This window comes from Gossypium raimondii, chromosome 5 (genome assembly GCF_025698545.1).
Source record: "Gossypium raimondii isolate GPD5lz chromosome 5, ASM2569854v1, whole genome shotgun sequence".
Lineage (NCBI taxonomy): Eukaryota > Viridiplantae > Streptophyta > Magnoliopsida > Malvales > Malvaceae > Gossypium > Gossypium raimondii.
This window is the reverse complement of record NC_068569.1, coordinates 12,882,538-12,894,456: the sequence shown is the minus strand read 5'-3', so window position 1 is coordinate 12,894,456 and position 11,919 is coordinate 12,882,538. Positions and strand designations below refer to the sequence as shown.

The window sequence follows — 11,919 nt, the reverse complement described above, 5'->3', positions numbered from 1 at the left end:
TGTTGATTTTTTTGTCTTAAATTTTAAAATTTTATCGGTTCCAAGTAATTTACTCTGAAACCAATTCAACTCCTCTGCCTACATCAGTATACCAATTAATTTTTGGTCCAATCGGTCGATTCAATTTTAATAACATTACTTTTAGGCATCATTAATTTATGATAATATCTTTTGATGCAAGGAAGGAAGCTTGAAGGTTTATAGGAAGAAGGTTTGAAGGTTTGTGATGTTTCACACAAAATTGTGTAAAGAGTTCAAAAAGGAGATTGTTCTCTTAAATTTCATGTCACATTTGGTGATGAATGAGAGTATACATACATATTTGTAAGTGCTTGTTTATTATAATTTTGGAATTGATTCATATGATATGTATATCAAAATCTGATTCTCAATCTAATAGGTACATTTTGTTGGCGGTAGGCAACATCTATCCTTTGAGTGGATCTATATACTTGACAAGGTTTTCACAAAATAATTACGTAATATTGTGTCCATAACTACATATAACTATTATCTAGATTTTACTTTATTTTATTTTTACCTTTTCGGTATCCTTAAATTTCATGTAACAAGGTGCGCGGGGGTGTGTGGTCCGGCTAGGCAAAGCATTGGGACCCTTTGCCCTTGATGCGTGGTAGCATTCTTAACTATGGAACAACCACCACCAACATGGGACCCTAATCCCCTTCAATGTTGATATAAGTTCCATGCTTGACCCACTTCAAAACACCATCATTCAAACCATTCACCAATCCTCCATTTTCTCTTTTCATCCACTAAATTTATGATTTGATTTTAAAAATAAACTTATTTCATTATAATTGTTTTAAAATTGTTCTTTTCTTAACAAGATAAATGAAATTTACAAGTTTAACTTTGGCTTGTACAATGAGTAGTAAGTTTGAATTATGAATTTCGTCTCATTACAAAAAATGAAAACCTAGTGTTTTGTTTTGGTTTTTTTTACCGGGAGAACAATATTTATAGTTTTACTATAAGAACAGAAGGAGAAGAGCTTTTTATTGCTAATTGTAAAGAGAAGAGTTATTGAAAACAACATGTTTGTCTTTTGTCGGTAAACATTGCAATTATTATTATAGGAAGTGGAACCCCCGAGACGACTCTCGACTTCAATTCTAGAATTCTAAACATGAATTTCTTTTTTCATTTTATTCTTAATTGTTAGCAAAACTTTAAATCGTTTATTCTGAAGCACATGCGGCTTAATTACTAAAAGTGAAATCGATAAATCAAATCCATCAATTAAAATAATTAATAATGGATCAGATTTTAAATGTATGTAAAGTAAAAAATATTATATTGAAAGTTTTTGTATTTTGATAAATTTAAAAATGTATATACAATTAATATGAATTATAGAATTTGAATCCAAATCATCCTATTTTCCACTAATTCAGTTTTATCATTTTAACAAAGAGTAGATTTAATTTTGATATCATTTCTTTTATAAATTTATTACTGAATTTGTCCTAATCTAAATATCTTCAAAGAAAAAACAAAAAGCAAAACTACTAACTTTGAAAAAGAATGAACCAAGACCCTATAGCGAGTATATTAACACGGTCCAACCAATTTCCACTCATCTCAAAATTCTTGGACGGACCACGGTCCCCCCACCTTGCATGTGGCTCCGCCACTGTTGAGTGCGAGTGGCGAATCCAATCAAACCAACGCGGTGCTAAATCGACCTTAGTGGCCATCCCACCATGAATGCAGTGCACTCTACTGCTGACTAAACATTGCATTTTAAGCAAGCGTTTACTGATGAAATTCCCTAGGGTCCAATGACAGCTAAAATCCCTATTTCTCCAATTCTAACATCAGAATTAATATGATTATGAATATGTCCGACCAAACTTTCCTACCATATATTTATAATACTAGCTACCGATATATGCAAACTCAGCATGGGGAGCTTAGAAGGTTAATATTCACCCTTATTTATTAGTTTACCTAACTCTGTGTTACATTTTTATTCTTTAGCTCAGAAATGATTAATATGTATATATTTAATTTGATATTGGTTGGTGGAAGTCATTTTAAATCCTAGCAACTAACCGAATGCTCATTTAATATGCACTTTGAATTAAATTATTACAGTAATATTGTACTGCTGCAAGGCTAGCTTTGATGATAATAAGTGTTTAAACAGCCTTTTAACAACAAATACCCGCATTGAAGCTAAATTGTAACATTTAAACCAAACAAGTTTAACATGCAAAACTGGGCACTTCCTTTTTTTAATAACCTTTTTCAGCTACTCCACCTCTAAAGTAAATGTTGAAAACGACTGCACTTTATCATCTAGTTAAGCGTGTGGATTGTGAAAGCCTCCAAGGCTTGTATGCGTAAGCATGGGGTAGCCGCTAAAATGTCAATGGTCCAGGACTTGTTTCACAATGTCTGTTTCACCCTTAGTAGTATTAATTTTTATTTGGACATAATAATTTATTTGCACCACTAATTTTATAAAAATTTATTTTTATTTATTTATTTATTGTCCTTTTTACTCATAAGTTAGCTTTTTTTTAGGGAAATGACCAAAAAAAGCCCTTTTTTTCAAAAATTACCGAAATAGGCCGATTATTTAATTATTTACCGGAATGGTCCATTTTCCGCGAAATCGCGTCCACGTTAGAGCGATTTTCTGACGTGGACACAAATCGCGCCCCCGAGGACGCGGTTTGCTGACGTGGACAGTTTCTCATTTTTAGCTTGGAAAACTTTGAAAGGCCAAAACTTTTGGCTCGGTTGTCCGATTGAGACGATTTTTTTTTATTTCGAATAAATTTTCGAGATCTACGCTACCGACAAACCGCTTAGAGATGAATAGGGACTAATTTGTAAAGTATAATTTGTTAGTTACTGAGTATAGGGACTAAAGTGTAATTATTTCAAAATTAGCATGAAATTTTGTATTTAAGAATATTTGAATGTTATGGAAGGATGAAATTGAATTTGAATTGAAAAACGAAGCTTAGATTTGAAAATATGACTATTTAGGTTTTAGGGACTAAATTGAATAAAATGGCAAATTTTAGGGAACTTCTCAAAAGTGGAATGAGTTGACTTATACCTATAACAGGATGATATAAGACAATTCTGTAAAAAAAGATCCGGTGTTTACTTCAAATAAATAAGGAAAATAATGATTTGAATGTTTCAAAATTCAATTTTAAACCGAAAAAATCAAAATTTAAGGGCAAAAAAGGATCTTTTTCAATGAAAAGTGCGGCAAACTGCCTTCAGCTGTTTGTCAGCGTGTAGATCTCGAAAAGTTATTCGAAATAAAAAAAAATCGTCTCAATCGGACAACCGAGCCAAAAGTTATGGCCTTTCAAAGTTTTCCAAGCTAAAAATGAGAAACTGTCCACGTCAGCAAATCGCGTCCTAGGGGGCGCGATTTGTGTCCATCGACAAATCACACCGACGAGACGCGATTTCTGGCGCGCACTCGATATCGTCTTGGCGTGGACGCGATTTCGCGAAAAATGGACCATTCCGGTAAATAATTAAATAATTGGCCTATTTCGGTAATTTTTGAAAAAAATGGCTTTTTTTGGTCATTTGTCCCTTTTTTTTTCAAAACACTCCAAAATAAAATATTTTTTAATTTTACTGATTTGATCGGTGAGCAAATAGTTATTTTTTAAAATTTAAAAATTATAATTTTATGAGAATTATAATAAGTTCTTGAATTTTTGGAATACATGTTTTAAAAATTAATTAATTATTAACATGACAATGTTTAATCTACATTCATTTTTCTTATATTTTGGAGTGATTTGATAAATAATTTAAATTTAAAAATTAAAGAGACAAGAATTTAAATAAAAATTAAAACAATTTTTTATAAAATTGAAAAGATAAATAAATAATTATATCTTTTATTTATCATCCTTAATATCTAGAATCCAGAAATTTCCCAATGTCATTTAAACTTGCTTGCTAATACGTGATTTTATTTGATCATACAATTCACAAACAAACATTTTATACGAGACAGTACAAGATTGCAGTTATTCGATTTCACTTATTCTTCTAGATTTATTTTTTAAGAAGTATTTTAGACCAAACAAGAACAAATGGCAACTGTCGTGATTCAGGGGGGGGGGGTTGTGGTTTAAATCTCACCCACTTTGCAGAGAATCTACACAACATCTTTCACTGTTTGTAATCGACTTTTGCAGTTACTGTGGTGATAAGAGATTCTAATTTTCTGTTTTCACTCACCAATCAAACTTCTCTTCTGTCATTTCCTCCCATCAAAGCTGCTTATGGCACAATATTTTAGTCAGGGTTGGGTTACCAACATGAAAATTATTTAAGTGCTGAAACCATTTACTGGGTTCACGATTTTCACGTTTGATGAATAGCTCCATATCCTTTCACAATCTAAAAATAGCAGTGAATGATGATAAAAAATAGAAATAAAAAGTTCCTTCACCAATGCCAGCCCAGCTCAAGTTATTAGAAATACACGCACACACATTGGGTCCACTGTGTGTAAATGTTGGATTTCGACATTTGGAAAACTTTTTTTTCTGAATCCAAGTCATGGTGTTTGCCTCTGAACTGCATTCACTGCGCTTGTTCCGGACATCTCAGCTTTAGGCTTTCCACCATTTTACAGCCACTTGCTTTATGTCTTTCATTTACAATCAAAAGATGTTTATAAACTTAATTAATTGCTGTGTTACCCAGTTTGGTTGGAATTAATTAAAGATTTCATTTACTTGGCCCATTCTTTAAGTTAACTTTAAACTTAAATAGATATAATTCAACCAAATTGGATGGCTACTTGCTTATAAAATTCAAAGCAGATGGATCTATATGTGTAACTTATTTGAAAGCATTAAATGTTAAAGCGTGGGTGCATCCAAATTATTGAGGGTTTCAGATTTATTCATCCCATCCCATGATTCTTTTAATTCTTGGTTCTAGAAACTTTATTTTACCATTATATTAGAGAGAGAGAGAGAAATATATATCACTACACCAACCCATTCTTAGGGTTCAAAATTTTAGTACAAAGTGCAAAGATTTAAAGATGTTCATTGTATATTGTTTTATGGAACCCCCTACACCTAAACTTCCCCATCTTAATATAGAGTTAAAACAATAAAGTCACATTCCCTATTATTAATGAAATTTATTACCAAAGTATTCTTACCTTTTCATTCAATAACACACATTCCTTGTTTATTATCCTTGTTGGGTAGCTTTAATTCGCCATTATCATTGAACTTATCCCTTGTAGTTGAAGAACATAATCAATGATGTTTAGAAATAAAAGAAAAAGAACAAAATCAATGATGATTAGGCAAAAAAAAAATTGTTTAGGGATTTTTTTGTATTCCGTTAAAGTCAATGAACCCTTCAACGGGTTGGTATTATTTTCAATGAGAGTTTTGTCTCTCAACTATGTGGAAGACTTGGGCACCCAAAGAGGCAACAATTCAAAAGAGCAGACTAGCTAGCCCAAGTGGTAGTATTCTTGCCCATAAATGTCGTATTTGTTGTAAGGTACAAGCTTAAATCTTACCAAGCACAAATGTTGACATTTCCGCTGTAGATGGTTATGTCACATGTTTAGCTCGCCTTTTTAGCTACACAGTGAATGCACTCACATTCTGTTGAACTCGTCATCTCTTTAGGCATTTTGATTCTTCTATATAGTTGGGAGACAAAACCTCTAGCAAGAATAATACCAACTAGCTAAAAGATCTACTAACTCCTAACCGACAAAACTTTGAAAATTTCTCCCAAAAAAATTAATCTGTCCAAACAAGATTTATATGTATATAAAATTTACTTGAAATTAAAAAAATCAATTTATGTCTATAATTAAATTCAAACAAAATAAAATTTTAATTAATAAAGAATCCAAGAGAAGTAAAACTTTAAATTAAATAAGATGTATAAAACAAAACAAAGGCTTGGGGCTTCCAAACAAAATCTAATTACTAAAACATTGGGGTTGCATTTTTCCACAGAAAGAGAAACATAAGCGAGACAAAGAAATGATGTCAAATTTGGTTATAGAAATTGACTCTCCTTTGAAATGACATCCACTATTTTGACCTTATAACTACATTTACCCTTTCTAATTGCAGAAAAGGAAGCACTCACTCATTACTCGACGCAAAGTTTAAACCGTCGGCTAAACGTTTTCTTATGGCAAAGCCAATAAAGAGAGCTTTTGAAGCGTGACTCAAGAGTCGACAAACTATTACTAGCAGTACAAAGAAAAAACACACTACGCAAGGATTGCTGTTGGTGTTTTTGTGTGCCTCTCTGCTATGCATGCTGTCGTAATAAAACCACGGCTTAACTAAAAGTGTCATTGTCTCTTTAATAATTATTATTTTTCATACACTCATTAATAATTATTTACTACTACGTCTCTGTTTTCTCTCTCAAAATCTCCACCCTCTATCTCTATTCTGCTTTCTTTTTTTTAATCTTCCTCGAGATCATTTCCCCACTCCCCGTGATGACACCGATTTGATGAAACTTCTTGGCTTCCTCTACCCTGTCTCAACCCCCATTGATTCTGTTTTCAGAAATTACAATTTTTTACACTCCTTTTTCTCTTCTTTCTTCCCCTTCATTTTCTTAGCTTTTTAAACGGTAACAGTAATTCCCCTTTGCTTCAGTTTTCAGTGTTCTTTTCCCACCATGATTCTGTTTAAAACTCACCATAGACAACAATAATAGTTAAACCACATCATAACAATCCCCACTCTTCCTCTTCCTCCGTTTTTTCTCTCTCATTCATTCCCTGTCTCTCAAATGGCGAAACATCATCTTCCTCCTTCAAAAGCCTTACTCTATAACTCTTCATTCCCCTGAGGCTGACTCTCAAATATATTCACACCAAACCTCTTCACTTCCTTCCTCGTCCCTTTCCCTCTCTGCAAAACACAGAAACAAAAAGAACGACAATGCTTCTCCTTTTCTTCTCTTTTCTCTTCTTCACCTTCCCTTCACCGTCCCTTTCTCTCAACCAAGAAGGTCTCTACCTTCTCCAAGTCAAAGCTTCCCTTTCAGACCCTGACTCTGTCCTTTCCTCATGGAATCCTCGTGACCCCACCCCATGCAACTGGCGTGGCGTTTCCTGCGACTCTGCCACTGGCTCTGTTACTTCCCTCGACCTCTCCTACGCCAACGTTGCCGGCCCTTTCCCTTCCCTCCTTTGCCGTCTCCAAAACCTTTCCTTCGTTAACTTCTTCTACAACAACATCAATTCCACCATCCCTTCCGATATCTCCACGTGTCAAAATCTCGTCCACCTTGATCTCGCCCAAAACCTACTCACTGGTGAGCTCCCCCACACTTTGGCTGACCTCCCTAACCTCAAGTACCTTGATTTAACCGGTAACAATATATCGGGAGATTTTCCCGAGTCTTTCGGGAGATTCCAAAAGCTCGAGGTTCTGTCTCTCGTTTACAACCTTCTAGACGGTACAATCCCCGCTTTTTTAGGGAACATTAGTACGCTCAAAATGCTCAATTTATCGTACAACCCGCTTAGTCCGGGTCGGATCCCGCCGGAGCTTGGCAACTTAACTAACTTGGAGATTTTGTGGCTCACGGAGTGTAACTTGGTTGGCGAGATCCCTGACTCGCTGGGTCGACTCAAGAAACTCACAGACTTGGACCTTGCCCTTAACCACTTGGTGGGCAACATCCCGAGCTCGCTCACTGAGTTGGCTAGTGTCGTTCAGATTGAGCTATACAACAACTCGTTGACCGGTGAGTTACCTCGCGGGTTCTCGAAATTGACCAACCTGAGACTTCTTGATGCGTCGATGAACCAGTTAACGGGAACGATTCCGGACGAGTTGACACAGCTGCCACTTGAAAGTCTCAACCTTTACCAGAACAACTTTGAAGGGACTTTACCATCGAGTATCGCCGACTCCCCAGCTCTGTATGAACTCAGGCTCTTTCAGAACAGACTCACTGGGGAGTTGCCCCAGAACCTCGGCAAAAACTCGCCTCTCATATGGCTCGACGTCTCCAGCAACCAATTTACTGGTCCCATACCGCCGAGTTTATGCGAAAAAAGGAGCCTAGAAGAGCTTCTAATGATACACAACTCGTTTTCGGGTCAAATACCATCGAGTTTAGCAGAGTGTCGGAGTCTGAACCGGATCCGACTCGGTTACAACAAATTATCTGGTGACATACCCGCCGGGTTCTGGGGTCTCCCTCACGTCTACTTACTCGAGCTCGTTAATAACTCCTTCTCTGGTCAAATTGGGAAATCAATCGCAAAAGCAGCGAATTTATCTCTTTTGATTATATCTAGGAACGAGTTCAATGGTTCACTGCCTGAAGAAATTGGTTTAGTTGATAATTTAGTTCAACTTTCTGCTAGCGGCAATAAGTTCGGTGGGTCATTGCCTAAAAGCATAGTGAAGCTTGATGGGCTAGGGATTCTTGATCTTCATGGGAATGAGTTGGAAGGGGAGTTGCCTAGTGGGATTGAGTCCTTGAAAAAGCTAAACGAGTTGAATTTAGCTGATAATAAGTTTTCAGGGAAGATTCCTGATGGAATAGGGAGTTTGTCAGTGTTGAACTATCTTGATCTGTCTAATAATCAGTTAACTGGGAGAGTTCCTTTGGGTTTGCAGAATTTGAAGCTTAATCAGCTTAATTTGTCGAATAACTTGTTATTCGGTGAGTTACCACCTTTGTTTGATAAAGAAATGTACAAATATAGCTTCATGGGGAACCCAGGTTTGTGTGGGAATATCAGTGGTTTGTGTGTTGGGAGGGATGGAAACAAGCATAAAGGTTACGTTTGGTTGCTTAGATCCATTTTTATCTTAGCTGCTTTGGTGTTTGTTGTTGGTGTGGTTTGGTTTTACTTCAAATACAGGAGTTATAAGAAAGCTCAGGCTATCGACAAGTCTAAGTGGACTTTGATGTCTTTTCATAAGTTGGGTTTTAGTGAATATGAGATATTGGATTGTCTTGATGAGGATAATGTGATAGGGAGAGGATCTTCAGGGAAAGTTTACAAGGTTGTGCTTAGTAATGGAGAGGCTGTTGCGGTGAAGAAACTCTGGAGAGGTGTGAAAAAGGGTTGCAATAGCTTAGATCTCGAGAAAGGTCAGGCTCAGGATGACGGGTTTCAAGCTGAGATTGAGACATTGGGGAAAATTAGGCACAAGAATATTGTTAAGTTGTGGTGCTCGTGTACTACCAGGGATTGCAAGCTTTTGGTGTATGAGTATATGCCAAACGGTAGCTTGGGTGACTTGTTGCATAGCAGTAAAGGTGGTTTGCTGGATTGGCCGACCAGGTACAAGATTATTGTCGATGCAGCTGAGGGGCTTTCTTATTTGCACCATGACTGCGTGCCTCCGATTGTGCATAGGGACGTCAAATCTAACAATATCTTGTTGGATGGGGACTTTGGTGCTAGAGTGGCTGATTTTGGAGTTGCCAAGGTAGTTGATGCAGCTGGAAAGGGTGTTAAATCAATGTCTGTCATTGCCGGATCTTGTGGTTACATTGCTCCAGGTTAGTTGCTGAAATCATTATCATCATTCTTATAATTGAATGTTGCACTTTGTTTATTTACTTCACTGCTATTTGGTTACGCTATGCTCTTTGAATGCTCAGTCAGAAATCATCTGGAAACTATTTTAATGACCTTAGATTAGCTACTGCAATCAGTTAGTATTCATGTCTAGCCTTTGTGTTGAATGAATATTCGGACAATCTCTATTTTGACTGCTTTCTTTGACACTTCATCAATATCTCTAGCTGTTTTTAGATTCTAAAACAAATTGCCACTAATAGTACATTGACTGATAAAATGCCTTTTAACTGGTGTCGTTGCATATTTCACTCAGTCTGAACTGATCTTTATATGAAATTTTTTGGTACAGAGTATGCATATACACTGCGTGTGAACGAGAAGAGTGACATATACAGCTTCGGTGTAGTTATACTAGAGTTGGTCACAGGCAGACTCCCAATTGACCCAGAGTTCGGAGAGAAGGACCTAGTAAGGTGGGTCTGCACCACTCTAGATCAGAAAGGAGTGGACGATGTTCTCGATTCCAAGCTCGATCCATGTTTCAAAGAAGAAATATACAAGATCCTCAACATTGGCCTCCTGTGTACTAGTCCACTCCCAATCAACCGACCATCAATGAGAAGGGTGGTTAAAATGTTGCAAGAAGCTGGCGCTGATAGCCTGCCAAAAACTGCTGCTAAAAAGGATGGGAAATTGACTCCTTACTACTACGAAGATGGCTCAGATCAAGGGAGTGTAGCTTGAGAAAAAAGAAAAGAAAAGAAAAGGTTTTCCTCGTAGATTTGTCCCATAAACAAAGAGTAATAGAAGGATTGTGCGAGTGTGTTACGCCTCTAGTTTTTTTTTCTTGCCCTCAAGTTTTAGTTTTCAATCATTGATCCCACTTGCTGTTTTGCTTTACAGGTCGGTTTAGTGGGGGACTGGGGGTGTGGGGTTGGGAAGAGTAGTAGGGTTTGGAATTTTCTCGAAGACAGAAAGAGGGAGAAAAAAGCAGAGGCAGATTTACTATGGAGTTTAATGTACACTGTAAATTTCTTAAAAATCAAAGTTATATTCCCACCTCTCCAAAAACAGCTAGAGATAATGATGAAGTGTTGAATGAATATTAGGACCCTGAATCTGATGTGTAGTGTATGGTTCAGGTGACATTTAAATCACCAACTACCTTATTAATCTCCATTCAACCCAAGTCAAACCCATTTAGTTTCACTGTTCCATGCTATAAGATTTTGCTTTTACAGTGGTTTTAACCCTTTGTTCATCAAATCAAATAGCTAAAAATCCGTTAATGAAGTAGTTGAGTGGGGCAACTAACGTAGGTCCACAATGCCAGTGGCTTCTTTCACCTATTAGTGAATCGTTACATCATTTTGGAAAGCGACGATAACGACAAGACCAGACCCATAGGTATGTTTAGACAGGCGGCCTTAAGCCTGTTTTAAGTGGTCGTGTTCCAAAATCTACCTCTTCTCAAATTTATTATTACAGCCTTAAAAAAGCATTTCCGAGGAATTCAACTGTTTTAATGCGACAGTAAACAAGCATACACCAAATCTCCTACTTGTACTGCTCTCTCACTTACGTTAGCAGTAGTGATTCTTAATGCTTTTTCTTCAGCATCGGCTTTTGCTGCAAATTGAAATGCCTGTGAATAAAGCCAAAGTTTCAACATAAAGGGGGCAGTGGCATTTTTTGTTTGTTTCAGAGTTAGGCCAGGCTTTACTTTCAACATATGATTTAGAAAAGCTCTGTACATGTTGTCCTTTCTAATTAAAAACAAAATTTGGAGGTCGTTTTCATGGCAGCTCATTAGATGCTTTGTGTTTCGTTACTTCACGCTGATTTTGTTACCAAACAAGGAACATGGATTGATAATTACAACAATTTAGTTTAAGTAACTCTTTCTAACCAATTACTGATGTCCAATGGAAACCAAATGTTTAGCATGCCGAAATTTCTTGAGGTAGCCAGGATTTAGCTGCAAAAAAGGGTGATCCAAAACTAGTAAAAATGATCACCGGTATTTAATGGATAATAGAGGGAAAATCCCAAGTGTGGGTTAGCTATAGCTTTTACCAAAATGTGGAAATCGTAAAAGCAGGAACCAGTGCAAGCAGGGGTGGATTAAACTTAAAAGGGGCTGAAAATGCCCTTTCTCTAACACTACTGACACGCATTAAAGGCAGCTCTTTGGCATTAGCCTAGGCCTATCCAGGGAAGGGGAGGGGGACCATATTTGAAATCTCATTTTCTGTGGATAATTAAATTGTCCGCCTTTTTCTTTTATTTTAGGGTCCCTGATCTATATTCTATAGTCTTGGTCTACTAGTAGTAGTAAG

General features: G+C 36.6%; 1 protein-coding gene across 1 annotated transcript; it reads left to right on the top strand.

Annotated features, from left to right (window-relative positions):
- Positions 1-6,517: 6,517 nt before the first annotated feature.
- LOC105768934 (receptor-like protein kinase HSL1) lies at positions 6,518-10,830 on the top strand. The gene is made up of 2 exons (XM_012589224.2): positions 6,518-9,558; positions 9,930-10,830. The coding sequence occupies exons 1-2, from the start codon at positions 6,969-6,971 to the stop codon at positions 10,322-10,324; spliced, it is 2,985 nt and encodes a 994-aa protein (XP_012444678.1). The 5' UTR covers positions 6,518-6,968; the 3' UTR covers positions 10,325-10,830.
- Positions 10,831-11,919: the final 1,089 nt, after the last annotated feature.

What these genes read in the sequence shown, in the direction of transcription:
- LOC105768934 (XM_012589224.2), top strand. Translation starts at nt 6,969, where the DNA reads ATGCTTCTCCTTTTCTTCTCTTTTCTCTTCTTCACCTTCCCTTCACCG. An exon ending in TTGTGGTTACATTGCTCCAG is followed by an intron (nt 9,559 to 9,929) that starts GTTAGTTGCTGA and finishes TTTTTGGTACAG; the next exon opens with AGTATGCATATACACTGCGT.